Raw genomic sequence first — 27,849 nt, 5'->3', positions numbered from 1 at the left:
CTACCCTCAAAAATATCCTGGAAGAGGTCAACTGAGAGATTAAGACCCTTTAAATGGGGTCATGGAGATCAATGATCAAACAGGGAGCGGGCCCAGCCCCCCTGACCCCAGTCCACCCACTTTATTATCAGGCTTACTGAAATAGAGACAAAAAAGCTTGCTAACAATTACTTCCCAAAACCATGACCCAGTCAACCTCTTAATCTGCAGTGGCGGTGTCAACTATGGCTGTCACTGCACCAATCACCACCAGGATGTCTCCATCACTTCAAGGGAGATACAAAACGTGACTGGTGAAACTGCAAAACATTAAAAAATGTAAGTATTTTACAAATACCTGTGGATTTTACAGATATTTCATGAATAAATTCAGGAGTTTATTCTCTGTTAGTCTGCCAACCAATGTGAGATTGAAGGCAAACATGTTTTGAAAATTTCTAAATTTGCAACATTTCAAAAGTCAGCTGCCTATTTGGCAAGTTGGTGTAATCATGAAAGAAATTATCTTTGACCCCTTTGATTTGGATCTTATTTCCACACGTTGACATAGGCGTACAGAAGAAGGAAAAGCATTAACCTCATACCAATATGCAAATCTGATATGGATGACTCCAAATCTATTTGACGGGAGTTACCAAATTGTGCCCATGGCCAAAAGGTAGCACCCAATCACCCCATGAGTAACCTGCGGGGCCTGTTCAAGAAATATTTTACATGTGCAGACATTTGAAAAAATAAAGTGTAACATTTTGATGTATCTTTCCATATTTTTGTGAGAAATCATTAACATGATCAGTGTCTTCACATAAATGAAAATGATTAATTATCAATAATACACATTATGACAACATATACCCACTGTTCCAAAAATTTGAATATCATGGAAAGGTTTATTTAGTTCCATAATTCTATTAAAAAAAAAAAAAAACTTTCATAGATTATATATTCAGGGCTCACAATTTAAAAAAATTCAAGTATTTGTTTATTTTTACATTATTTCAGCATTCAGATCATAAAACCCCCAAAATTTGGACATATTCAAAAATTTGAATAGTGTGAAGAAATCATCCCAAATTGAGATGACCATGGGCTTTAGTGGATTAACACAAAGAGATGATTCAGGAATCTAACGGAGGTATAAAGTGTGGAATGAGGTTTGAGTCACAGCTTCCAAAAAGCCATATTCAGAGGCATCAGTGAGATGGGCTACAACTTGGATTAAGCCACTTCTGAGCCTGAGCGCCAATGTAAAAAGCTTCTCAACTGTACGTGTGAATGTGAGTGAGAATGTTTGTTTGTGTATACGTGCCCTGAGGTGATGATTCCCCAAAGATAGTCCGCGACCCTAGCAATAATAAGCGGAATGAAGGATGAATGAAAAATAAAAATAAGACAAAATGTGCGCCACACTTGGACAGGCTGGTCCATGAATAAAAAATGGCTACTCTAAATTAGTCCGTGGTGCAGAAAAGGTTGGGTAACACTAGTATACAGTAAGTGACGTTTTTTTTAACTTTTTATCCTTTGAATTAATGAAGTTGGGTTTAGTATACCACATGGCAAAACCTCCCAGAAAAATCTGTTTTCCATGCTGCGCAGCATGTATCTACCACCTGCTTCTATGAACAGTCAATAGCCATTACAACTAATCAAAGCAGAAACCACCAAGGCATTATGATCTCCAATCAAATGTGACAAAAAATGGTGAGTCATCTTTGCAGCAAGCACAAAGCCAAGAGGCCTTTACCTTAAACCACTGCTGTGATGTGTATTTAACTGTGGAGATCCTGAGCTAGACCTTCTTGATTGGGTGTGCGATTGTGTCAACAGCGGTCAAGAGGAGGCAGTTGAAAAATTTCCATTTCAGGGAAAATGAGTCGCTGGTTGAGGTGAAAGCACATACGTGAGACCAACGAAACATTTGCGTCACATTGCCAGTTTGTGTCTGTCTGACTGTTTCGGTCCAAACACGGCAAACCGATGATTAATTGTATGTTTGCACGGTTGCTATCAGAGTGTTAAAAATCAGTCACTGTCTCCATTCTGCTTCGTGGCAGTGTTTTCCATGCTGTGGAGAAATAACTTTTTTTTTGAAATAGTATAACGTCATTTGTGGTAATTCATTTTTCTGGTCGTGTAAGGCAATAATTTTAAGGTGTAGTTATCGATGTACTGTTAACTGTCACAATGCAGAAGCAGGTCTTGAATTTGTCCAGTGAAAACAGATGTTCCTCAATTCATACCGAGCATTGTTTTCCTCATACTGGACCAAAGTTTAAAGCAATGATTCAGGACCGAATTATCTTGGGTTTGAAAGAGTGACAGAGTCTGTTGGAGGGGGGAGTCTGTTATGTCATCTTGGGATTTTGACATCAAAGTACGTTTCTTCAAGTTCTTGATTTTAGAGTAGAGCTGCTGTAATGAGTATTAAGGTTGGATATACAACACAACCTCACTTCGTTATTTCATCATCCTTAAGGTCATTAAGTCTATTTCCCAGAAAAAACAGATCAAATTCTGATTTGATTCAGGGATTACAGGGTATCAATAGTTCCAGTTTCTCATATCCCTCTTCATTGGTTAGCTAAAGTGCTAACAGTCCCCAATACCTCTACTTCTAACCGCAAACTCAGACAGCATTTTCTAAAACAAGAGCTTCTCGTGGACGCAGTCCATTAGGCCCAACCATCCAAACAGACCTGCTTTGTTGAGGTGTTATATCAACAGGGTGACCGCCCTCCACTCTTACCCAGCTTCCTTGGGCCCCCAAATGGCAGGAGATTGATGTCAACGAGGAATTTTGTCCCACGTTTCCCTCCAACTCCTCCAGACCCACCCAGCTTCTGACAAACACTTGCAGCAGCACAGAGAGCCCCAGTGAGGCCCTAACAGGCCTGCAGAGCTGTATTAGCTAACAGCACCTTCCCTCACTCTGGCCATGCCAGAAACACCCAAAGTCACTAATGTGACGCTGTAAACACAGAAAACAACGCTAGCCAATGCCAGTGTGTTTGTATGTTGAGGAAATGAGCCACCTTTCTGTCAACACAGAAGTTCTTGTTAGTAGGATACTGAAACGACGACGTCATTTGTATACAGTGTCATCGCCGGCTGGGGGAGAATTTAGACCCCCTGAATGTGGGTTTACTTCAGTTGTTTTTTTTCCATGTCAAATGGTCACAAAAACCTGCAGTGCAGCTGGAGTCTTTTGAGGTGAGCGAAATTCGCATGGAAACCTGTTGCAGACGGATACTTGGTCCAATAAATCTCTGTTCCGAAATATAGTTTCACTCATTAGGTGACAAAATAAAATCACGTCTAAATCACATTCAGAAGGTTAATAACGGACTCAACATGATTTTATTTACAGGCTTCAATCACTGGCTGTAACTTTATACAGACCTTATAATGACTGTGAGCGCTCACATTTATACAAGAATTCTTCTAAATGTCATCAGTGTTACACAAATAGGCCACAACATCCCGCCATTCCAGTGCAAGGGTTTAGTCATCAGAGGATGAATATCTGCTTTGTAAAAGACCAAAAAATATCCTTTTAGTAGTATTTGCACAATATGCTATTGCTTTCTTTTACAAGAAAATACACTTAGCACTCTGATTTGAGTCACTTTAGTGTTCCAATTTCCCTCAGTTATCTTTAATGAAGAGATGCCTCAAAGTTGAACTCTGATGAGAACATTCTATGAAACCTCAAATACGTTTAACAAAAGCACTGATGCACACCAAAGCAGCGTTCCCATAAACCACAAGTTTTGGTTAAAAAAAAAAGAATTAAAAAAAAAAGAACACTGTTCCATTTCTTGCAGTATAATATATGTCGGATGGTGCTTACAAAACCTTTTGCATGATTATGACTTTTACCTGGAGTGTGACTAATGTCTAACAAACGCTGACAAACACTTCAGTTGTTCAAACACTTTAAAGACTGTGCCAAGACTTGGTTTTCCAGGGTTATAACCCTTGGTAAAGTGGTGTCATACATTATGGCACGTTCACACCTTATGATACCCGCTTAGAATGATTTTGTGAATTGCTTTGATCGAATTGTAGACCTTATGTTATTAGCAGACATGTGTCATGACCCCATAAAGAATGTGGAAAAAAAAAATTCTTTGCACAAAATAACTCCAATGGCTCAAAACATCTGAAAAGCAATGTGCACTCACCGTGAACATGACTTACATATAAAAAGCTAATGGAAATTCTACTGAATAATGAAAAGACGCATAGCGTACTGGGTATATATTCTTCCTCCAGACGGGCACGTGAGATTTCATGTGGGTTTGTTTGCCATAACTTCCCAGTTGCTTCATTTTCAAGTTTCATTCATGTAAAAGTTGAAAAAGTCGTTTAAGCCAAGAGATGTCATAAAATAAAAGTGTAGTAATAATAGTGTAGCCTTGGCAATCAGCACCAACTTAGATTTTAAAACAATTTTACAACAAATAGAGGTTCATCCACAGAAAAGCACACCCATATACTTTATGAGCCATACTAAAAATGAAACATCTTGACAGGCTATCAACCTTACTACAGGATGGATGCAGTTGGACAAAGAGTTTTCTCGAGCTGAACTTTTATCCTCTGCAGAGGAGACAACTGCCCATATACGAGACAACTCGTGAGAGATTTTTTAGACATGTACCTGGGTACTCTAAGTGTAACATTTAATATTAAGCACCTTAGTGGCAAATCTTGAGCTTAATCAATAAGTCATGCCAAGACAAACAATTGAGGAGAACATCTTGTTTTTTTAATAATTTACTATAGCCAGGGAATTTACAAGTCAGAAGCGAACAGAATTTATTAATTTGGATTGTGATGATTGGTGTAATCAGGGTATTATGGTGAAAAAAATTCTAATACTCTGGAAATCAACTCTTCTTCATCAACTTTAGCGATTGTAATTAATATTTTAAAAGTGATGACGTCTGCTTGAATGTAACACCCACAGCTGACATGATGTCACCATGGCTTTTTTTGGGAAAACTAGTTGGGACGGAATCATAAGCGCCTTGACTGGAAGTAACATTTATTGTTATTTTGTTAAATACCAAATGTTGCCATCTTAGATGTTTTGGGAAAGGGGAAATGAACGCTTCGTTCACCCAATGGCATTGAAAATAGGGTTGATGTGGTTTCCCTGTTTCAAAGTATACGGTGGTTTTAAAACTGGTTTAAGAATTACAATTTATTAATTATTTAAAACACTTTCAAAAGTCCTAGTATTTTCCATCAGTGGTAGTAGCACCTTTATTTTATGTATTTTTTTGTGTTTATCAAAAGTGATACGACCCCCTCAATCTTCCGTGTTGTCGGTCGTGAGCAGTTAGATGCAATATTCTCGAGGGCGGTCACCAGTCTTTTTTTACTTTTTTAGGACGCGCCTGGCTTCCGCATAATATTGCCAGAATCTCATACTGACCCATGCCTAACTCAAACTACTGAAATGCACTACAGAGTATTTCACCCTCAATTGGGTGATTCAATACACTTAAACATCAATGGTACAAACAAATTTCCTTTGTTTACATATTAAGTTTTGTACTTATGTATATTTACCACAAGTGAAGTGAAAGGCCATTTCAAGTGAACAAAAACTGATAGAAAGGGAACATGTGGAGAACTGAAAATAAAGCCTTGGAGGAGACCCCTGCAGATGTTGAGCAAATGTTTTCGTAAACATATGGAGGCCCGCTGCTTTCTTCTGGCAGACTACCGTAGTCGAGCAAGCTTTCTAGTTCCTTGGTTTTTGTTTCTTTTTTCCCCAAGTGTGTGGGGGTACAACATAATCTGAAGGCAAGACACCCATGACTTCATTGACGGGAAGCCGTACGGAGGCTAGGAAGCACATGGGGTGGGCAGTGATTGGTCACGGCTTCATTTCAGCAATGCTTCTTTTGTGAGTCACCGAATAAGAAGTGGCACATTCGTGAGTCATTGATAAAACAGTCACAGTATCAGAATGCAGTCGAACATAATACAAACCGCATCAATGACTAAATTAAAAAATATATCATGCTACAACTTTCTAACCACAACCAAGTTCACTTTTACGTTGTTTTTTTTTCCCCCAAACCACAGAATTCTATTCATTCTTCCCATTCAATGTGGGCCAGATGATCACCCAGCATGTTTACTATGGAATCTTTTGACGTTTGCTCACATGAGAACATCCTAGAATTGCGGCAGGACAACTCATGGCTGGTTCACCATGACAATGTGCCTGCTCACAATGCCCTTCAGAATGTGTTGGAGGAACCTCCCTTACCACCTGTGATTTTATTCCTCCCCTCTTTCTCAAGCTGAAGGGTTTCAACAAGGGGACCCGTTCTGATAATATGGACAATATCAAGCCAGCCGTGGCAATGGCAATGCAGAGAATCCCAGAAAAATCCTTCCTTGAGTGCGTTAGACTCCAAACCCCAATTCCAATGAAGTTGGGACATTGTATAAAACACAAATCACAACATGATTTACAAATCCATTTCAAACCTATATTCAATTGAATACATGACAAAGAAATGTTTCATATTCAAACCATTTTTTTTTTAAAATAGTCACTCATTCTGAATTTGATGCCTGCATAACGTTCCTAAAAAGCTGCAATAGGGGCATGTTATTCTACCTACCCTTTTAAAAATAATCAAAAAGCTTTGGGCACTCAGGACTTTCACATATTGTTCAAGGTTCGAAGGTGGAATTCTTTCCCATTCCTGCTTGATGTACAATTTCAGTTGCTGAAAAGTCCAGGGTTTCCATTGTTGTATTTCACACTTCATAACGGCCCCCACATTTTCAATGGGAGACAGATCTGGACTGCCGGCAGGCCAATCTAGTCCTCGCACTCTTTGACTACAAAGCCACGCTGTTGTAATAGTGCAGAATGCGGCTTGGCAATGTCTTGCTGAAGCAAGCAGGGATATCCCTGAAAAACGGAATGCAGGGATGGCACCATGGGAACTAACACACCCTCAAACCATCACAGATAATGGCTTTTGAACTTTGTCCGTACAACAATCCAGATGGTTATTTTCCTTTTTGGCCCAGAGGTTTACGACGTCCAATATTTCCAAAAACAATGACAAATGCGGACTCGTCAGACCACAGCACACTTTTCTACTTTGCATCAGTCAATCTCAGATGAGGTTGGGCCCAGAGGAGATGGGTTGTGCATTTCTGCGTGTTATTGATATACAGCATTCGCTTCTCATGGAAAATATTTACTGCCACTGGTTTTCTGAAGTGTTCCTGAGTCCATGTGGATAATATCCTTTCCACAATGATGTCAGTTTTTAATGGAGTGTTGCTGTTGGTTTTCGGCCTTCCCACGTATATATAAAGAATATCAGATAATATTATAGCTCGTAGATGATAAAATTCCTAAATTCCTTGCAATTGGATGTTAACATTCTTAAAATGTTGGACCATTTGCTCACGTGGTTGTTTGGAAAGTTGTGACCCTCGCCCCGTCTTTGTTTGTGAACAACTGAGGCTTTCAGGGATGCTCCAATCAGGACACTCACCAGTTTACAATTAAGCTGTTCACCTGTGGAATGTTCCAAACTTGTTTTTTAAGCATTCTTCGACTTGCCCAGTCTTGTTGCCCATCCCAGCATTTTGAAGCCCATTACAGGCATTAATTTCAAAATGAGAGAATATTTGCACACAAAAACCTAACATTCATCAGCTTGAATATTAAATAGCTTCTCTTATAGTGGATTTAATTAAATATAGGTTTAAAGGATGTGCAAATCATTGCAATCTGTTTTTATGTACCTTTTGCACAATATCCCTTCTTTGAAATCAGGGTTTGCAGTTTGAAGGGGAAAACTTGTACTTTGGATTTCTGACACCAGTCCTTTTCTGACATGCACTTGTGAGTCTAATTTGGTGATATCAAAAGTACTGTAAGTGCAATGAGGGTGGAACCTGAGAAAGGGCTTTCTGGTCATAAATAGCATAGATAAATGCAAAATAGTAACACGGTAATCAGAGCTTTAATGTCTCAATGATGGATTTTACATAGTTGAGCGAGGGACACATCACATCAGCAATAGAATCAGACCTACTTTATGTAAGTCGTTCTTGTTGAACTGACATGGCCTTTCCCTACAAAGTGCAAATGAGGCCTTTGGGCAACATCTATTCCCATTCATCTGTCCACATCAGCCAGTCACACGTGTCATCGGTATTTGCAAACAGTTGCGAAAAGTCAATACTTCCAGAAATTGATACAACAGCGGGTCAAATATGGCAAAGGACACATCACGCTCACGCTAAGATCAGTGAGGTAGTGTGCGCAGCTCACAGGCTGGATTAACTGGCTTCGTTATGGGCGCCAACAAAGAGACCAGTGTTATCGCTTCCACTGCAAGCACTCAAAATTCAAACCATCAACGAGATTAGTGAGTTTGCGTGACTTTTGTGACTTGCGCACAAATGAAATCAATCCATACTAATGACTTAAACCAGGTTAAACTGAGGGCCAGTCAAAAGGTTCACTTTGTGTCAGAGTAACAAAATGTGGGAGAGGACTTTTCTCACTATCACTTCCCAGAGAGGATTTCCCATCCCTTAAGGGCCGTTACATCGGTGGTTCAAGCAAGGCAATACAGATGGCTCTCGCTGCAGGCATCCATCTTAGTAAATACTTCACAGACATTAAAATAGTCGTTGGCAGATGATCTGTGTGCATGAACGCATTTCTAGGGAAAGTGAGGCGCCAGGTTTTTTTGAAACACAAGTGACCGCGTGAACGCAAGCAGTAACATTTTAAACCAAGACACTCCTCCTCTGAAGGAGTTGGAGTGGTGAAGCAAGCAAAGAGGATGCGAGAATAGAGAGAGAGAGCGAAAAAAAATAGGTGGAACAGACTATTCTTGTTTTTTTTTTTATCCCTGCCTCCACAAAGAGTGATTAATTGTGTTCTGCAGGGAGGTGATAACACGACCTATAACTACATGACTATTCCATGACATTTATGCCTTTGTATCTTTTGTCAGAACAACAAATTTTCAAGCAAAACAAAGACAAATGTTTGAGTTGGCCATGAGTATGATTACTTCCTACTCAGTGACTATACAGGAAGAGTTAGATGAGCAAAGTGCTCAATAAACTTTGAAGGATGCACACACAAAATAAAATAGCTACATTACAATTATGTTACTCAGTATATGTCCGAATACAAGTTGTAACACAAACAATAATGTATGAAATAGCAAAACAAATTTATGTGATATAAGAGAGGCTAAAATCAAGCTGACACATAAAAAATGTAATTGGGGAATTTGGGAACCACAAATGTGCCTGATTGTATTAAAAACTCATTGCATTGTGAACGACTGGTTCGCACATCTGGCTAACATTCCTTAGGACCGGGGGTTCAAATCCCAGCCTCGCTTGTGTGGAGTTTACATGTTTTCCCTGTGCCTGCGTGGGTTTTCTCCGGACACTCCAGTTTCCTCCCACATCCCAAAAATATGCATGGTAGGTTAGTTGAAGACTCTAGATTACACTTAGTCATGAATGTGTGCGCAAATGGTTTTTTTTTTATATGTGGTCTGCGGTTGGCTAGCAACCAGTTCAGTGCCTACCCCTCCTCTAACCCAAAGATAGCTGGGATTGGCTCCAACAGGCCCACGACCCTAGTGAATATATAGTGGTACTGAAAATATTATGTAATATGACTTGAGAAATATAAAATGTTGGAAAATGATCCCAACTTGCTAATGTCGGTTAAACGGCTGAATAAGCGTGTGGATATGGTACAGTGGCCAACACAACGCTAAAATAATTGGGTTTCCCCTGCAGATGGAATATCCATGTTATTCAACGTGTGATGTTGACTTTCAGAGTAAGTCAGTGCAATGCCACCACCTCAATGTCCAATCAGTGTTCTGATCAGAGTCGAGAAGTAATCAGCGCTTTCCTGTATAAATCTATTGGTCCATCAAACAATGCAGCCTGGACTCGTACATTACATGCATCCACCATAATGCTGGTGATATCCCAAGGGTATAAATCGATAGTCTGCATCCTGTACATTTCATCGAGAGGTTGTGCTTGTGTAAAGTCAGTTTAATACCAGGTTGTGTGTCTGAGGCTTTATTAGGACCTAGCGGAATAAAGTTGATAACGATTTCCTTTCATGTTCCATTTTGAGTCAAATCTGTTTAACATACATGGGCGAAAGAGTTTGTACTGTGGTGGCCTGAAAGGGAAAGTTACATTGTGCCCTTGCCCATTCGCAGTTCACCCTTCGCAGCTCCACATATTTGTGGATTTTGCTCTACAGGGTTTTTTTTTTTCCTTTTTCAAGTTTACCATATTTTATAATAAGTATTATCGTGGTGTGCTAATTTTAGTTTTGATGTGACACCGTGAATTGGGACAACATTGTCAGTAATGATCTGCTTAAATGGGGCAATGTAAACTGCTTCTGCTTACACATGTGAAATGCAATTGTTTCTCACTGCCTCGTGAGTGCCATCATATGGTAGTTTACATAGATGCTAAAACTGTGCTGGCATGCATTCTGCCACTGTATTTAAAGTCTACTTCAGCAGATAAGTCACACAAAAATTATGCACATAAGGAATGCTGTCCATTTTGGAGAAAGTTTAAGACTTAGGTATATTAAAAAATGGGTATATTAATACTGCATCCATTATTCGCGGATTTCCGTGATTCACGGGGCTGTGAGGAACGTAAACCCCCCCTGAATAAAGGGGGAACACTGTACCTGGTTTGGCGTCCTTGCAGCGGGCTTATCCTGGTGATTGGCGAGGATGAGGAAAGGCAGCGTACAAAGTTGAGGGTGCTGCAGGGCCGAGTGCAGCTCATTACGGGCCGCCTCAAGGTCCTCGTCTGATGAAGCGCTGTCCAATACGAAGACGACACCCTGGGAACCCTGGTAGTAGCGGCACCAATATTTCTTGATGTTGTCAGCTCCTGTGGAAGGACGTGGGGTCATTAGATGGTCAACTTTTGGAGGAAGTCATTGTCGTTACTGATGTCACTTTTGGCATGTGAAAGAATACTAAAAAAAAAACAAACAAATGATGTGGAAGTCTTATTTTTTTTATTGGTTTTTAATGCTGGAATGCTTCCATCTGCACTGCTCAACACATGCAGAGGGTTTAAATATATAACTTTTAATCTAACAATGCTGTCAAAATTCCAATTGTATTTTGCACTAAAAATGAACTGTACATTCTGGGATGTCATTTATCTCCAACAGAGGGATAGGAACGAAGGTCCTCTGGGGAACGTGCACATCGGGAAACTATTTTTCCGTCATAAATTTCAATAAAGAAAAAAAATAGTTCTTTCATTTGGCGCATATTTGGGTGATTGATTTGGGAAGAGACGTCAATCCTTGCAATATATTTCACGACAGTTGATTTTCAACATTTCACTGCACAAAAATTGTAAAGAGTAGTTAAATCCCAATACAAAGCTATAAAACATGCAAAATTAAGAGCTTGCAATTGCCACATCCACAAAAAAGGCCCAATATGTCATCCTTTCCCTTTTCTCCCCATTTGCCATGTGCTCACTCCACCTTCCTCCCTTCCTCCCGCTCGCTCCTGAGACCTCGAGCTGAAGAGTTAAGCTGTTCGACCAAGTGCCACTTGAGAGTGACCCTCTCATCTTTGCCTTGTCCATCACATCTCACTGACTCTCGTTGGCAACTTCTGCCACCTATTGGTGTGATGGCAGGACTCCTTAACACAAGATCATGAGTCAAATACATAATGTGAGAAGCACCAAGGAAACGTTGGACATAAGGTTTTACAGCTTTCTTGGAATTGTTTACTTTTCTCTTCTATTTGACTGCTTATTTCTAATCAGCAAATTATAGGAACTTGAAGGACTACTTTTATGATTAGAAGGAAGATTTTAACAACAATCGAGAAGGTGTGTTTAAGTTCTTGTGGGGGTCCTGACTAAATGAAAGATTCATTATATTAAGTATTGAATGACTGAAATCAAATGCAGGAATAGGAATGGACAGGACAAGGCTGTCTATTAGGGCTACACATGGTAAAATAAGTTATTTTCTTGCTTGGACAGGACTAATCTGCTATGCGTGTGTGTGTGTGTGTGTGTGTTCCATGGGACAATTGTTACATTACACACCACCGCAGCTGTCCTGGACCTCTAACTCGATGAGCGAGGTCCTCTCCGAAGAAAACACCGCAGCCACGAGGCCAGCAATTCCAAGCCAAATGGTTTACATTTGGACCGTAATATACAGTATTCATCTGCGGTATACAATTATAACACTTCTGAAAGTGATGAAAAGGGGTAAAGAGTTAACAAAGAGGGGTCAAAACGAGGTCTCAGTGGAATCAAATGGCTTAACATCTGATCTGAGAAAACACGTCAAAGCAGCCCACCCAGCGGCCCCTCCAGCTCACGCTCGGCCAAGAAATACTTTGTCAGCCCTCGCTAGCAGATGAAGACAAGCTGAAACAGGGACTCGAATAATTTCAGCAACGTGACACATTTTAATTCATTTGGATGTGCACCCAAGTCAGCTAAGCATAATTGAAGGTGAAGGTAGATTGTGAGTCGACACCCAATGGTTGACCTAGCAAAATATTGCAAAATGATGTTTTTTTTCTCCTTTGCAACTCAAACAAAAACAAGAACATTGCTAAAAACGAGCACATCTTGTTCAGTGGTGGATGTAGTAGGCTTCAACGATGACAGGACAAATAAGTAAGACTATAATGTTAACTGTGAAAAACTTCCTTTAGCGATTTCGTTGAAATTCAATAAAAAAAACATTGCAGTGAGATACTGAAAATCCCGACGTAAACAAATTACTGTTCCTGAGATTATTAATATAGGCCAGATCGGTACATCTTGTTTATCTTGGTCTACAGTTGGCATATGGTTGTTGTTTGACTTTAGCAACAGTTGCCAACCAACTCGAAATTGTCTCACTCACTCCAGCTTTGAAACTGTGCACCTGCCAGTCACATTAAATCATACTGAACAGTGATTTTCAAAGTATTATACACATACCTAGTGCTATGCAAAGAATCACTTTGATTGATTTGAATCAAATGTTGAAACTGCGCATAACTTGACTTGAATTTTTTTTTAATCCAGTATATTTCAATACAATACAATTCTATTTAATCTTTTACAATTGTTGGTTGTTAAAATGTATTAATTTTTTTCATTTATGTGGAATACATTTTTATTGAATTATTATTTAAGCAATTTTTGAACTACATTTTCTGAAGTGGTATTAGGTGTAAAAAATTGTGACTACTGTTCTTGAACACGCAGCTAATCAGCTCACTTAAAGGTTGATTCACTAAATGAAAGAAGGAGAACAAATTAAAAAAAACAAAAAACAAAAAAAAAAACAGTCTGAGCAATTTTGGGGGTGTCTTTGGCCAGTTCTGGCAGTTTGCTTACTTCGCTGACGAACGAGCCGAGGGTGGATCCGGACCTGCGACGTTGAAAACACAGCTGCTTGGAAGTAAACAGTAAACAGGAAGTCCTGGACTGCGTTAAGTCCTCTGGCAGATGTATGTGAAAGACTACATGAACCAGATTAGGTTTTTCCCATTTACTATTGTAATATTGTAAAAATGATAAGACTGCAATGAAAGTCCTGTAAAGCTAAATTGTGGATTTACAACATCAAATTCACTAAAATTGTTTCCAATCATCAAAATTCTAAAAAAAAATTAGCACTGACTAAAAATCTTACCTTTCTGCATTTAGAAACTGCTCTTTCAATATTGACTTGGGTTGTATTTGTGATATTAAAATTAGTTTCATGATCTGGAAATCAGAACTCGAGTTGGGGGTCACATACGCTATCACAACACTGTAGCATGGCATAAAAAAAGTAACCGGCCACTGGGGATACTCAAAGGAAATTTTCCCATTTTTCCCCAAAAAGTCACACAAAACTTCGACAGTTTGAACAGTTACAATCTTCAACCTCAAGATTGCCAGTAAATTTTACATGCTGGCCTTTTTAGTCTGAAGCTGGAAGGCAATTCTCCACTTTCACTTTGGGAAACTTTAATAGCTTTATTGGCTATTGGTTAATGTTTTTCACAGACACACTGTGGGCCCGCTCTCTCATTGATCACATTAGGAAACTGACATTTCAGCCAGTAAACAGGTGACAGCATCTTTCTTAATAAACTTTTTAAAAACAGAAATATGTTATCCATCCATTTTCTCAACTGCTTATCCTCACAAGGGCTGCGAGAGTGCCGAGCCTATCACAGCTCTCAATGGGCAGGAGGCGGGGTACAGACAACCACACCTCGGGGCAATTTAGAGTGTCCAATCAATGTTGCATGTTTTAGGGATGTGGGAGGGAACCTGGAAAAAAAACACGCAGGCACAGTGACAACATGCAAACTCCACACAGGGAGGATTTGGATTGAACCCGGGTCCTCAAAACTGTGAGGCCAACGCTTTCCAGGCGCCCCGCCATGCCACCATTGCATATACGTTTTAATGTAAAAACATTTTCATCCATAAATTTTGCACATTTGATCTTGAAAAACCTCATCTAAGTTATCAAATGCAGCCTCTTGCACACAGTAGTTATTGCATGCTAATTAAATTCAGTAATGTAGATGTTTTATGAGGAATAAACACAGATGTAAGTCTGCGTTCCAGAGAGTGACTTGCCTCTCATTTTGTCATAAGGTCGCTCTAATAACTGCAGGAAAACTGATGAACTGAATCAAGTGCAATCAAAACGTATCACTCAGTTGACCCTACTGGTGTCCATTACAAATCTGACAGGTATTTGTCACTCGACCAATGCCAGGTACTTGGATGGAGGTGGCAACATCATCCTGGGATGCGAAGATGGCGTGCGCATGTGTGTGTGTGTGTGCGTGTACGTGCGAGCTGGACTGATGTGACGTCAAGTCTAGACAGACCATTTCACAGTCTGCTTTGATGCCATACAATGACAGCTGATGAAGAGGCGATCTAAATAAGGCATTGTCATCACAATTCTTTACTTTCATAACAGGAAATCTAGTGGATGTCTTTCCATAGGCACAGGCTGGGTACATATTTTTATATATCTATTTATACAGATTGCACAGAATTGGTCATCAGGATGGAATTGATAAGGCGTCCTGCAAAGGGGTGCTTCCCCCCACCCCCTGCTTTTGTGATTATCTTGAAAAATGGGACATATATAAGAATGTTCTTTTTTGTCACAGCATCTTATAGACACCTGCATTTTGAATATCCTTCAGTCCATTTAAAATCATTTAGTAGGTTAAGATTTGGGTTGAGTAGCCATAGATTGTACTCAGGAGTAAGAGTATTGCTACTTTAGAATAATATTACGGACTTGAAAGTAATAAGTCATACTCCAAATAATTAGTTTCATAAGAGTGAGTATTCAGTGAACAAACTACTCAAGTACTCAGGATCGGGAGAGTAAATTCTGATTTACTGGTCTAATAACACACAAATGTCAAATAGACTAAAATATAAAAGGAACATGCAAATAGAGACATTGCCAGATGGTATTACTTGAAAACTATATTTTTTAACAAATTAAACTCTGGCAAATTCTGCCACAATAAATTTTTAAATTAACTTTCATTGTTTCCACATGCAACAGCACGAATGCCTCAGAGTTCAATAATGATCTAATTATAACTAATTTGGTTATATTGTACTTTGACAGTTGAATTTACCCCCCTTTGTCCGCAATCCTGACATCTGTTTCATTATTCAGACACAATTTGAGTTCTTTCGTCTTTAGCGATACGCATACATTGGGGATTGCATTTTCTCCCTGCTCCTTTTGAATTCCACTGGCATGGAGCATAGAGCATTACATTTAGAAAACACAGACCGAAACAGCCTCTTTTATGTTTCTTAAGTTCCATGTGGAATTATTGTATGCTGGAATGCTTCCATTTTATAGGCACACACAGATGACTGCAAATGACATAGCTATTCTTTTTCCACAGTCCATTCTTACATTTTGTTATGTTTTGGATGAAAGTGGTGTTTCTTCTTTACAAAATTTTCAAGTAAAAGTAAAATGTTGCATTTAGGCGGCACAGTGGATGACTGGTTAGCATGTCTGCCTCATATTTAGGAGGACCAAGGTGCAAATCCGGCCTCGCCTGTGTGGATTTTGCATGTTTTCCATGAGCCTGCATGGCTTTTCTCTCGACTTTACACAATTTTTTATTGGCCTGATAGGTATTGGCCGATAAATAGAATTTTACGCTTATAGCATTTTATTCTGCGTTCACAATAACATTTCCTGTCCTTGTGTGTGTAAGACAAGAAGAATACTGGCAGAAGAGCGTGACTTTTGAAAGTTAATTGATTATGGATAACCTTCAAGGTACAACTCTTAATTATCTTTTCAAATGTGGTATTTAAAGGTTCGGTCTTAACTGGTCTCATGACAAAATGAGAGGCAAGTCACTCTCTAGAATGCATGTATTCCTTTTCATAATATTTGCTTCTGTTGACTTGCAATTCCTGATTGCACTTTGTAATAGGACATTTAGCCCTTGGTGAAGTAGATTTTTTTGCGGTACATTTATGTTTTATTAGCTATAATATATTCTTTTTAAAGAACACTTAACCATTAGTTGTTGAAAAGGAGTGCAATAAAAATTATATTCAAGATTTTTCCATAATGAGGAACAATCATAATTTAAAGGAAATAATTTTGATTAGTATTTTGGCCATAATCATGCAGCCCTAATCAATCCATGGGCATTCTTATATGGCACATGAAAAATTCACTGAATTACATGTTCAAACTCTGTATAATGTTACAGTGGCTTAAACTTGTACAAAGGCACTATAATTTAGTTGTATTTAACTTTTAGGTGGAATATTATTTGTGTTTAATAACTAAGAACTGCTTGTTTTTAAACATTTCATTATTATTTTTTTTAAATATAACTGTCAAGATGTCTATACGGTCATGGTTACAAATAATGGCACCCCTTACAATAATATTGATAGACAAGACATTTAATAGCATATAGTATTTCTTTAGATGGTACCTAGTGTAAAAAGGTTTGAGAACCACAGTTCTATGGAAAAATGAAAGCAGTTTATTATTGAGAAATGGTTTCAACCTCCCATAAAGGTAAGCTGCTTTATTTATTTTCTGTTCTCCTGTGTGTAAACAAAAAGTCAAATGCAACACTTCTTTGCCACAATCCTCCACAGTCAAATAATTAATTCAGCAGCCCTGTCTCCCATGCTCTTTTGAACCACTCTATATTCAACATTTGATGCATAGTTCTTTCACCGTCATAGGCATCCAAGGGTGCCCTTCTTTGCAAAGAAGAAGAAATACACATAGTACTGTACAAAGTGCTTCTTGGGTTTTAACAGATCGCTCTGGCCGTGCCTTAGTCAAGGCTGACTGAGCAGCACAGACCACAGACGTAGTGTGTAGAGCATGTTTTTCGGCATAGACATACTGGTGCCACTTCCTCTCATTTTGTATTGTTTATCCGCATCATTGCAAAGTAATGCAAAATATCACAAAACTAGCGCATGTATGTTTACTTATTTTAAAACCATCGTCACGGAGCTGAAAATAAAATTGAGCAAGTTGCAAGGGTCGTTAATCAGGAAACCATCTGAAAGATTCCTTGTGAACACTGACAAATGGAACAGGCAAGATTAGAAGCTCCCCAGAGGCCACATTACTGTACGTTACATACATTTGGAACAGGAGTACACCTTCACTCAATGAAACATACGGGAAACATGTCAATATTTCACCTTTACTGGCAAACTCAACCCCATTTCCTGAATGGAAACCATCAAAACATGTGCGCTTCTACCCTGTTTGACACCGCTGCAATGGATGGAACCACAAAATCTCAAGGAATTTTGTGGAAAGTCTCAAAGTTAAACAACTTGGAATTTAACCAAAATTTTCTGGAAGTGCAAGTTGTTGCGGTGTTTTTTCATCTGATCCACTGACCATTTACAATTAAGAGTCCTGTAACATTTGTTGTTGTTTATTTAGCTGTTTTTCTTTCCTAAAATTGGGTAAGTAAAAATGTGTATTTGTGATTCATGTATTATTCATTAGACAAGTTAAATCCATCAATCCATTTTTGGTCCCCCTTATCCTCACTAGGGTCCCAGATATGCTGGACCCCATCTCAGCTAACTCGGGCATGAGGCAGGGTACATCCGGAACTGGTTGCCAGTCAATCGCAGGGCACATTAAAAAAAAAAAATTCACTCACATTCATTACTACGAATAATACGTAGTCTCCAAAAAACCTACAGTGGATGTTTTTGGGGATATCGGAGGAAAAAGGAGTACCCAGAGAATAGCCACACAGAGATGAGGAGAACATGCAAATGCCACACGGGGTGCTGGATTTCAACCTGAGTCCTCAGAAATGTGAGGAAGCTGTGCTAAAGTTGCTCACTATGGCATCACACAAATTAAATAATTAGTTTAATTTGGTTTGATTGCGCTTATTTCAAAACCAGCTGGTCTCATCTTGTGTTCGACAGTTTGGCGTGTTGTTGTAAGACAGGCCCTATTACGAAGGCTCAACAGTATTTGATTCTATTTCACTTATCATTTTATGTTATTTGAAGATAGACTTGCTACAGGTCTCATTTCTGATTAAATATTTCCACACGCTTTTAGCATCTTCATGGCTGTTTTTTTTTTTTAATTACGGAACTGAAGTGTTGAATGTTGCATTAAATAACTTCGATGGTGAATCGAATTAGTACACAGTTGTCTGTGCAAAATTATAAATAATGGACTCCATTTGTGTAAATTGCACAACATGCACCACAGGGCAAATGGGAGTGTAGCCTGATTTTCGTGCAAGCGCAAGGCTTACTGGCGTGTTTGCCAATTTGGCAGACCAGTATGCGCCAAGATGGGCATACTGGCACAACTGGCCAACACGTGTGATGACTCAAAGTCGCCTGCTCTGACCTCTGTAAATTGGCAAAATGGAACTTGAGGGGCCAAAAATACCATTTTAAGTGTTCAACGTCTATGCATAGTAATAAAAACAACTCATTGACTAATTGGTTCAACCCTCACCATTTCAAAAATCAAATATGGCTCTGACGCACAGAAGTTTGCCTGCCCACACTCTAGGAATATAAGTCATGTCATATAAATTATGTACACAAATTAATTTTCCTAAGCAACCGCGAACTATGCACTCATAGTATTATATAATAAACCAGACCAAACTTTTGCAAACACCTTTCTGTTCGCTCTTCATTATGCATTGGTAAGTAGTTTTACTTGAGTGTAATTTTACTGCGAAGTCTTTAACGTTTAGTTAAATATGTTTACGATCGTTAAGAATCTCAAAATGTTACTTCAAATAGTGCCTTTACAATATTTAAGAGTTTAATAAGGCAACATCAGGTATTAGAACAACTTGAATGTCAAGCAGCATTGCAGAGTGGATTGTGTCCTACTGAAGGTTCCACTGTATTTACAAGTACAGAAATACAAAGGAGTGAGGTTGCTAGGAGGCGGGAACACAGAAAACGAGTGATTCGATTTCAATATACACACTAACGCCTCTAAATCATGAGTGTCATCCGCACGACAACTGTTATTTTCAACCACAATGAAGACCCAGCAGATCAGCTTTGACTCAAACCAGAAAAACCTCTTTCGAACCCCCCCTCCAATGTGTTCTGTCCAAATTTGGTAGCACTTGCCTTGGTGGTCCCCCAGTGTGTCTTTGTATGTACTGTACATGTGTTTTATCTTCTCAGGAGGCTATGTTGGGTGAGCCTTCAAACAGAGTGCACCTGTCACGTGGAGAATGTGCAGAAAACAACATCAATCATAACAACGTTCAACAAAACATATCTTGGGTTGCAGACCCGGTTGTAGAACTTTCACCGCCGATGCATCCCTCGCCCCAGACTCCCTTTAAGGAAAAGGGAGGTGCTTCCATTGCCTTTCATGCGTTTACTCTTCTCCACATCAAGAGCCTCCATCTGTGCTTGTTAAAAGGCTTCCTCGAGTGCCGTGTATTTCCAGGAACCACACCGTTTAAATCACACACAGCCACTCGGAAAAAAAACATCAACAGGTCTTACGGATGTACACAAATGTCAGGGTGTGCCCGCGTGTGTGACGCAACTGCAGGTAGAAAAACATGCTTTTCCTTCCCTATGCGTACAAACAAACTTAGAATTTGAAAATTAATGTACAAATGTAGGCGGCACGGTGAAGCATCTGGTAAAGCGTTGGCCTCAGAGTTCTGAGGTCCCGGGTTCAATCCCGGACCCGCCTGTGCGGAGTTTGCATGTTCTCCCCGTACCTGCGTGGGTTTTCTCTGGGCACTCCGGTTTCCTCCCACATCCCAAAAACATGCAACATTGATTGGACACTCTAAATTCCCCTTAGGTGTGATTGTGAGTGCGGCTGTTCGTCTCCATGTGCCCTGCGATTGGCTGGCAACCAGTTCAGGGTGTACCCCACCTCCTACCCATTGACAGCTGGGATAGGCTCTCACACTTCCTGTGACTCTTGTGAGGATAAGCGGCTAAGAAAATGGATGGATGGATGTACAAACGTAACATGGTTGGTCATCAATTAAGAAGGATTGACACAAAAGGATGACAAAATTATGGTACACATTGAGGTATAACTGCAAAAAAAATAAAAAAAATAAAAAAAAAAGCTATATTGTAAAATATCAGGGGGTACAGCACAGTGGAACAGCTGCAGAGTGTTGGTTCAAATTCCAGCCCCACCTGTGTGGAGTTTGCATGTTCTCCACATGCATGCGTGGGTTTTCTATGGGCACTCCGGTTTTCTCCCACATCCCAAAAACATGCATTAATTGGACACACTAAATTGCCCCTAGGTGTGATTGTGAGTGCGACTGTTGTCTGTCTCCATGTGGCCTGGGATTGGCTGGCAACCAGTTCAATGTGTACCCTGCCTCCTGCCCAATGACAGCTGGGATAGGCTTCAGCACTCCCGCGGCCCTTGTGAGGATAAACAGCTTGGAAAATGGATGGATGTAAAATATCATTGTAATACAGCAAAATCAAATACTGTATTTACACAAAAAGTGGCCAGGGATGCTTATTTACTTACTACATCTATAGGGGAAGAGCATTGTTTGTTGACACACATTTATAGAAGAAGACACAAAAAATGTTTACAGTAAATTACAATATACAGTAAATCCTCTCTACTTCGCAATCCAGGAAACTCTAGACCATAGTATTTGCCTATATTCCCTCAATTTGTGTTATTAGATTACATTAATTTTAGACATGAGTAAATTATCTTTATTATCAGCATAAGAATGAAAGAAAGAACAAATGTAAATTTTCTCACCTCCAAGTTCTTTTACATTCAAGATGGCATTAGGAAATGGCACTGCTTTGATGCTAAAACCTAAGGAGAAAAACAAATGGCATTGTAACGAGAATCAAATATGGTTGTATTATTCCTTGATATTCCCAAAATCCCTCAAGGGATTTCAGTGCCGGCAGATGCATACACAGATTGAAAACATATTTGCATGACGTAAAAGCACAATTTTTTAGAGTCCAAGTTGGGGCTATACAAACAATACAAGCTAAACAGAGAGGTGTGCTGTATTTTTGCTGGATGTAACATGTGTGGTGGTGGGAACAAAAGTAGACCAGAAAACACAATGGGGAGTCGAGATTGCATCTGGATAAAGTCCATATTATATTGATTTCTTTTTCTAGACAGAAAGACATGTTATTGGATTGTGACGTGGTTTTAAGAGCATTACAGCAGGGAAAAACTATGAAGCCAGACGTGGGTGGGAAATGGCAGCCCAGTTGATTTTGGCAGATGGACATGGTGCTGACAGCTAAATGTAATTTCAGAGAATGTGACTGAAATATTTTTATACTGTACAAACAAACATTTTTTATCTATGACAGGTGCAGACAGATTCCCCCTCCTTCGAACGAGCCCATTTCAAAAGATGCACTTGGTGGTTATAGGCAGCGCATTACTCCCAGTTAAGGTACACAATTACTAAACTTAAGATGGTATTCCTGCAACAGCTCAACGCTGATTGCTGACAAAGCCAGAGAAGGGGAGAGGAATGCTGGCGACCTTGAGGGATTGCATTACGTGTATGGAAAGCGGAGCGCTGACTACCAGGAGACTCCTGCGCTCACCACGAAGCCTCCTCCTCTGGACGTACATAATACCCGCTTCCCACTGGACTCGAGGGGGGAATCTGCGTATTGGCCAGTAGCTTGCAACAGCATTTCTGCCCCTCCCGCCACAATGGAAATCTACACTAAGTGGGTTGGTTCAAATTTGAAGGACAGCATAAAGTATCATAGAAGTGTTCGAGCTGTTCAAAGCTTGCAAACTGATTATTGGAAGGCAAAGGTGACATATTTAATCTTCTCGTCCAAATGTATATTCCACATACCTGTGGTGGGAACAACTCCGTCACCGCCTTCACTACAGAGTCGTGAGAGCAGGCTTGTCTTTCCAGCACCTGTCAGGCCAATGCACACCACATCATACTCCGGTCTTGGCGGTGGCGGTCCTTTACAGCACAGTGCCCGGAAACACTGAAACGAAAACAAACATGACCATGAATTGACTGGAGGATAGATCAAATTCTTCTACTCGACTGGGATAGTAATTAGGTTCTGGATGTGGAGTCACAAGAGGTCTGAAGGAAGACTCGTGGGTTGTGTGGGTTGAAAAACTACATTAAAAAACAAAAACAAAGAGTATTTGCACCATGACACAATGCCACAACTTTGATTTGTTAAATTCTAATGTGAATGGAAATGAAGACAATGGCTGCATCGAGGTGCTGGCTAAAATTCTTGGTCTTCAGTGCGTGTGTTTGTGTGTGTACCCTGTCTGATTGGGCCCTTATGTCAGCCAGAGGCAGACCTGACACTCAATGAATCACGGCCTGGGCCTGCTGTGAGACATTAAGGGGCAAATGCAGTGTGACCCGTGAATGAGATCTTTTTAACTTGTGTGGAGGCATCTGTATTTTTTTTTTTCTTTAACTATTAAGGCAGGAATCAGTCTGGCCAAGGTAGAACAAAGACACACCGTGACTCTTACCATCTACTATATCACATTTCAGGTGGAAGAAGATCAAAACAAGGTAGCTTACGGCTCTTGTCATGTGACGACCCCGTTTAAAACACTGCTATCCTGTTCAATCAAATTCTGACAGGAAGGAAAAACATGCGAGCGTACACAAACCGCAAGCACATAATCCAGGTGTGCTCAGTCATGTCATGAAAAACCTCAGCATCCATGAAAACAAAACGTAGATGAAAAATTCCTATCAAACCCATTTTATTAACGCTGACTTCTTGTCATGAGATGGAGGCTGCACTTTAACCCTGCCTCATTCTCAGACTGACTAATATGATGAGATCCAACTCTTGCTTTCGTTCAAATATCAGCTCACAGCGGAGAGGCCTTGATTCTTGTGCGGACCCCCCGACATCGGTGACCATTAGGGTCAATTTTCAGAGCTCTGCTGAAACAGAACTGCCTTTTGATGAAGATGCGGGGAATCTGCTTCAACAGAACCAGACGTTGACAGAGCAACACGACCCCCCCCGACTCCTTCGTGAACCCACCAGTCAGCTCAAACAGGAAACCTTCCTCAAACAGGCAACTTCCAGAGAAATAGGAAGATCAGAAACACACACATCCAGAACACGTAAAAAGATGGTTTGATGAGCTTGTGCTATTCTCTTTCATCAGTTTGGACGCTACAATCTCGAACACCACCTCTCAGCTAGGTTCCCCTGAGGCAAAATGTAAGTGTCTTGTTTTGGGTGAAATCTGCCCTCAGCTGTCATTCCTGTGTGATAACAGACAAAAGTGATAAATGTGTAGCAACCAAGTTGATTTGGGTGATTAACATGTGTTCACCCATTTGATCACGTACCAAAAGTGTTTCACACTAGCAGTGAGTGAAGACAAACTTCTTCCTTTTGTGTACAGTGCGGATTTCAGAAGAGATCCATACTAAAGAAGCACCGTGTGCCTGACCCAGCACCCCGACCCATGCACATGGAGTCACTACGAATGACCGAAATGGTAGCTCCAACCTCTGGCCCCCCCGTGACAGCGGCAAGATTGACGAGAGGGAGCTTGGTCAAAAGAGTCACAGGAGAAAAATAAATACATCCGAAGGCCTTTACTGACTTAGAGAGACTCAAGAGATAGCCCACCCCTGTCAGATGGGCTCCCAAAGATCAGCAATCCAGAGTGTGTTGTGTCAGGCACTAAAACTTCAAGCGTGACTTGTGATGTGACGATCCAACTATTTCACTTCAATATGATTGCGATATTGTAGTCTTGAATTTTCTCTGATCCATAAATAGCAATAATGGAATGTTAGAAAAGGCTTGATGAAGTGGAATGACCCAAACAAAAAAACAATACTCAGCAACAGTAGGTTTGAGAAAAACTGACCAATTTATTGATAACCAATGGGTTTCATATAGTAATTTCAAAAATAAGATACTAAAATTAAATACAACGTATAAAAATACATTAGGGCATCCTGAAAATAGAATAAAACCCGCGAACAAAAATATATATATAAATTGCAACATAACTATTTAACTTAAATACAATCATAGTTGACATTTAAATAGCTTAGCTTTAAATAGCTCAAATGAAAACCATGAAGAACAACCACAATAAATAATAAATACCAATGACACTTTTTAATAAACTTTACACTCATCTGATCAGTTTGATCGGGAGCAGATGATAATTAGCATTTTATGCTGATTGACCGCTTTCATGTCATAATTCACCGATCAAAACAATGACGTCATTGATTCGATACGCAAAAGATATTTATTCCACGTTCCCATCACGTATAAGTCGAAAACCTGGTTTATTTTTAGCCTTGTCACGTCTTGTGGCGTAATACTGTAACTATATGATGCCAATAAAGTTCATTTCAACTCTTGTCAGTGAAAAAACATGTTATCGGTTGTGATCAGAGCGGCGATCAGTTATTGTTTTTTAACTTGCTGATTGGTCCCAAAAAAAATCCTGATCGTATAAGCCTACTTTTTAAGTGCAAAATAAAGATCAATTCAGTTTTTTCATTTCTTTTTTACTGTTACTATATAGTGGGAACATCATTTTCTTTCTACAGGTGTGACAAAACACTTTAGAACTTCTTGATGCAACTGGGTGTTAGTTTTGACAATCGCTGTTGCTGCTGTCCACATATTTGCCTCTGAGGGGCAGTGTGACACACTCAATGAGATACACACTGCTAGTGTGACTGGGACCAATGAAATTATTGCAACATTTTTTTTTTTTAAAGAATATATGCCAGAGAATGTTGTTCGGTTGCATTTGTATGTGGTTATATTGCGTTTGTGTACCAATATTATCATTTTATTTTGTATTTTGCTGACTTCAATGCTAATTTTCGCCGGCTTATCAACGGTAAGAGCTGGCGATTTTTGTGACCAAAAACAAAGGAAGAAACGATGATTGTGATGTATTTGAAATTTCAATGAGTGTAATTCTCTTGAATGAGTTTAGTTTTACAGTCAACTTCAACTGACGCGTCAATACACGTCTTTAAACAACCAAAACTCATTCTGACTCCTTCCTACTTATAATTATGTTAGCACCTGAGGGAGTTGTTATTATGATCACGTGCTGTCTAGGCGCTGCTGGATAAAAGTGGTGCGCCAAAGCATGGCAAGAAACTGCTTGTATAACCAGTCATATCAGATACTCCTTTTTTTTCCCCCATCTCAAAGACTGGATTGGTACACCCCAAAGCATGAGTGTGCAAGAATTCTGCTTTCGTCAGCAGTCACATCGTCATTACAGTGTACTATTTCATTTCTTTTGTACTACTATGAAATGACCCCCCAAAAAACTTTAACCTTTACCCTTTGACCTTTAATATCCAGCATGCAATGGAACGAGTTCCAATGGCAGCCATACATGCCCATATGGCCATGGAACAGCTGAGCGGCCAATTGTGCTATTATTTTTGGACCCTTAAAAGCGGAGGACATATATAAATTGTAGTAATTCCAGCACTATTCAACTAGTTTGGATGTCCATTCACTCATCCATTATCTGAGCTGCTTATCCTCATGAGGGTCGTGGGAGTGCTGGAGCCTATCCCAGCTGTCATCGGGCAGGAGGCAGGGTTCGCCCTGAACTGGTTGCCAGCCAATCGCGGGGCACATAGAGACAGAAAAGTTGCATTCATAATAACACCTAATGGCAATTTGGAGTCTCTCATGAAGGCATCTTTTTGGGATGTGGGAGGAAACTAGAGTGCCCGGAGAAAGCCCACGCAGGCACGGAGAGAACACAAAGAGATCATGCAAACTCCACACAGGCGGGGCTGGGATTTTTTTTTTTTTAAATTAATGTAGTAACAATATGTTTAGCATCTTGGGTAAAAAGACAAGTGTGGTTAACATTCTTTCTAAAGTTGATCCTTGATTATTTGTGCATACACATAGTCAAAGGGGGTTCTAAACTTATTTGTAGAGTAAGAACAAAAAAAAAAAGGTAGTACTACAGTAGTACATAGTAAGATATTTATGAGTCACATGTTTTGTGTGAAACTGTCGAAACACGAGTTAAATAAATTTGTGCAAATGAACTGTGTATACTGTAAATGAGGACTGATGCTTCTGTAGAGCCTTATCAAAATGACACTGGTATATTAAGAATGTTATTAAACTGTTCTGAGGACACAATGCACTAAAAACATGTCTATAATAAAAGCATTGTGCACCCCTGCCAAAACCCTTTCTATTAAATATATTTTATTGATTGTCTGTCTCTTGTAAAATTGGGCATATCTGAATTGTGTTTCCCTGAAAGGTCGGCCGAGACATTACCTCATTGTTACTATGAAAACTGAGTGGCCGAGCTTTATGCAAATGACAAAAATTGCAAAATATAAATATCACAGCCATGTTTCATCCCCCCACCTCCTGATGGTCCCCTACCAAGGCATAATATATATTTTTTTAAAATGCGGGGAAAAAACAGACCCCGTACTTCTGACTTAAAAAAGATGCCAGGATTTTAATGGGTCATATAACTGAGCCGCTGGCAGTGGACCAGAGCTTAAAAAGAAGTACGGGTGACTTAAGACACAACTGTTTGATGGAGTTTGGTTTGTGTCAAGGTCAGAGCAGCACTATATCAAACTTAAAACCATTATGTACTGTAAATTGTGAGGGAAATGTTCGTTGATACCATTTGGGATGTTTTACATTCCTACTTTTGAAAAGCGTTTAGTAATGTTCTGGACACCAAATTAAAAAGCAGAAAACGCAACGCCAATGCAGAGGCTGACCTCAGATGACCGTCTGTTGATCTCCACCTTTACAAGGGTTCACGTCCATGTTTGGGTTGCGGAGCAATGGAAAATGCTCAGTGCGCTGAATTGAGCCGTTATCAAATAGAGTTGAAAAATAAATGTGAAAACTATCCTGCCAAAGAGTTATAACCCGCCGTGTCGTAAATACACCTGCTGTGGTCGGACATAACAGGAGCCAAGCTCTTTTTAGAAACCCCTTTTGTATTTTTAGAGGTAATAAATGTAGGTTAGAGGGAAGCCGCTACCGCCGCAGCAGACTGGTTCATGTTTCACTCCCGTACTCCGTGGCTACCGTTGGGACACCATAGGACATTAAACTGGCCTGAGACATGAATGAGAGCATAGTCCAAATTGAGGCACCCAACCGAGCGTCCAGTTTCTATGGAGGAGCTTTCTTCTCCCTTGTGAAATAACTGCA

At 39.8% G+C, this 27,849-nt stretch overlaps 1 protein-coding gene across 3 annotated transcripts in view; it reads right to left on the bottom strand.

The window, feature by feature from the left end:
• LOC133499167 (ADP-ribosylation factor-like protein 15) overlaps nucleotides 1-27,849 on the bottom strand; it is a 131,483-nt gene that overhangs the window by 62,266 nt on the left and 41,368 nt on the right. For all 3 annotated transcript variants that reach the window (XM_061816816.1, XM_061816817.1, XM_061816815.1), the window contains exons 2-4: nucleotides 22,482-22,626; nucleotides 21,395-21,454; nucleotides 10,766-10,974 (exon numbers count right to left, since the gene is read on the bottom strand). In XM_061816816.1, coding sequence (XP_061672800.1) covers nucleotides 10,766-10,974; nucleotides 21,395-21,454; nucleotides 22,482-22,626 — 414 coding nt within the window. The remainder of the gene's footprint in view (nucleotides 1-10,765; nucleotides 10,975-21,394; nucleotides 21,455-22,481; nucleotides 22,627-27,849) is intronic.

Source organism: Syngnathoides biaculeatus, chromosome 4 (genome assembly GCF_019802595.1).
Source record: "Syngnathoides biaculeatus isolate LvHL_M chromosome 4, ASM1980259v1, whole genome shotgun sequence".
NCBI lineage: Eukaryota > Metazoa > Chordata > Actinopteri > Syngnathiformes > Syngnathidae > Syngnathoides > Syngnathoides biaculeatus.
This window is presented reverse-complemented; position numbering and strand designations above follow the sequence as displayed.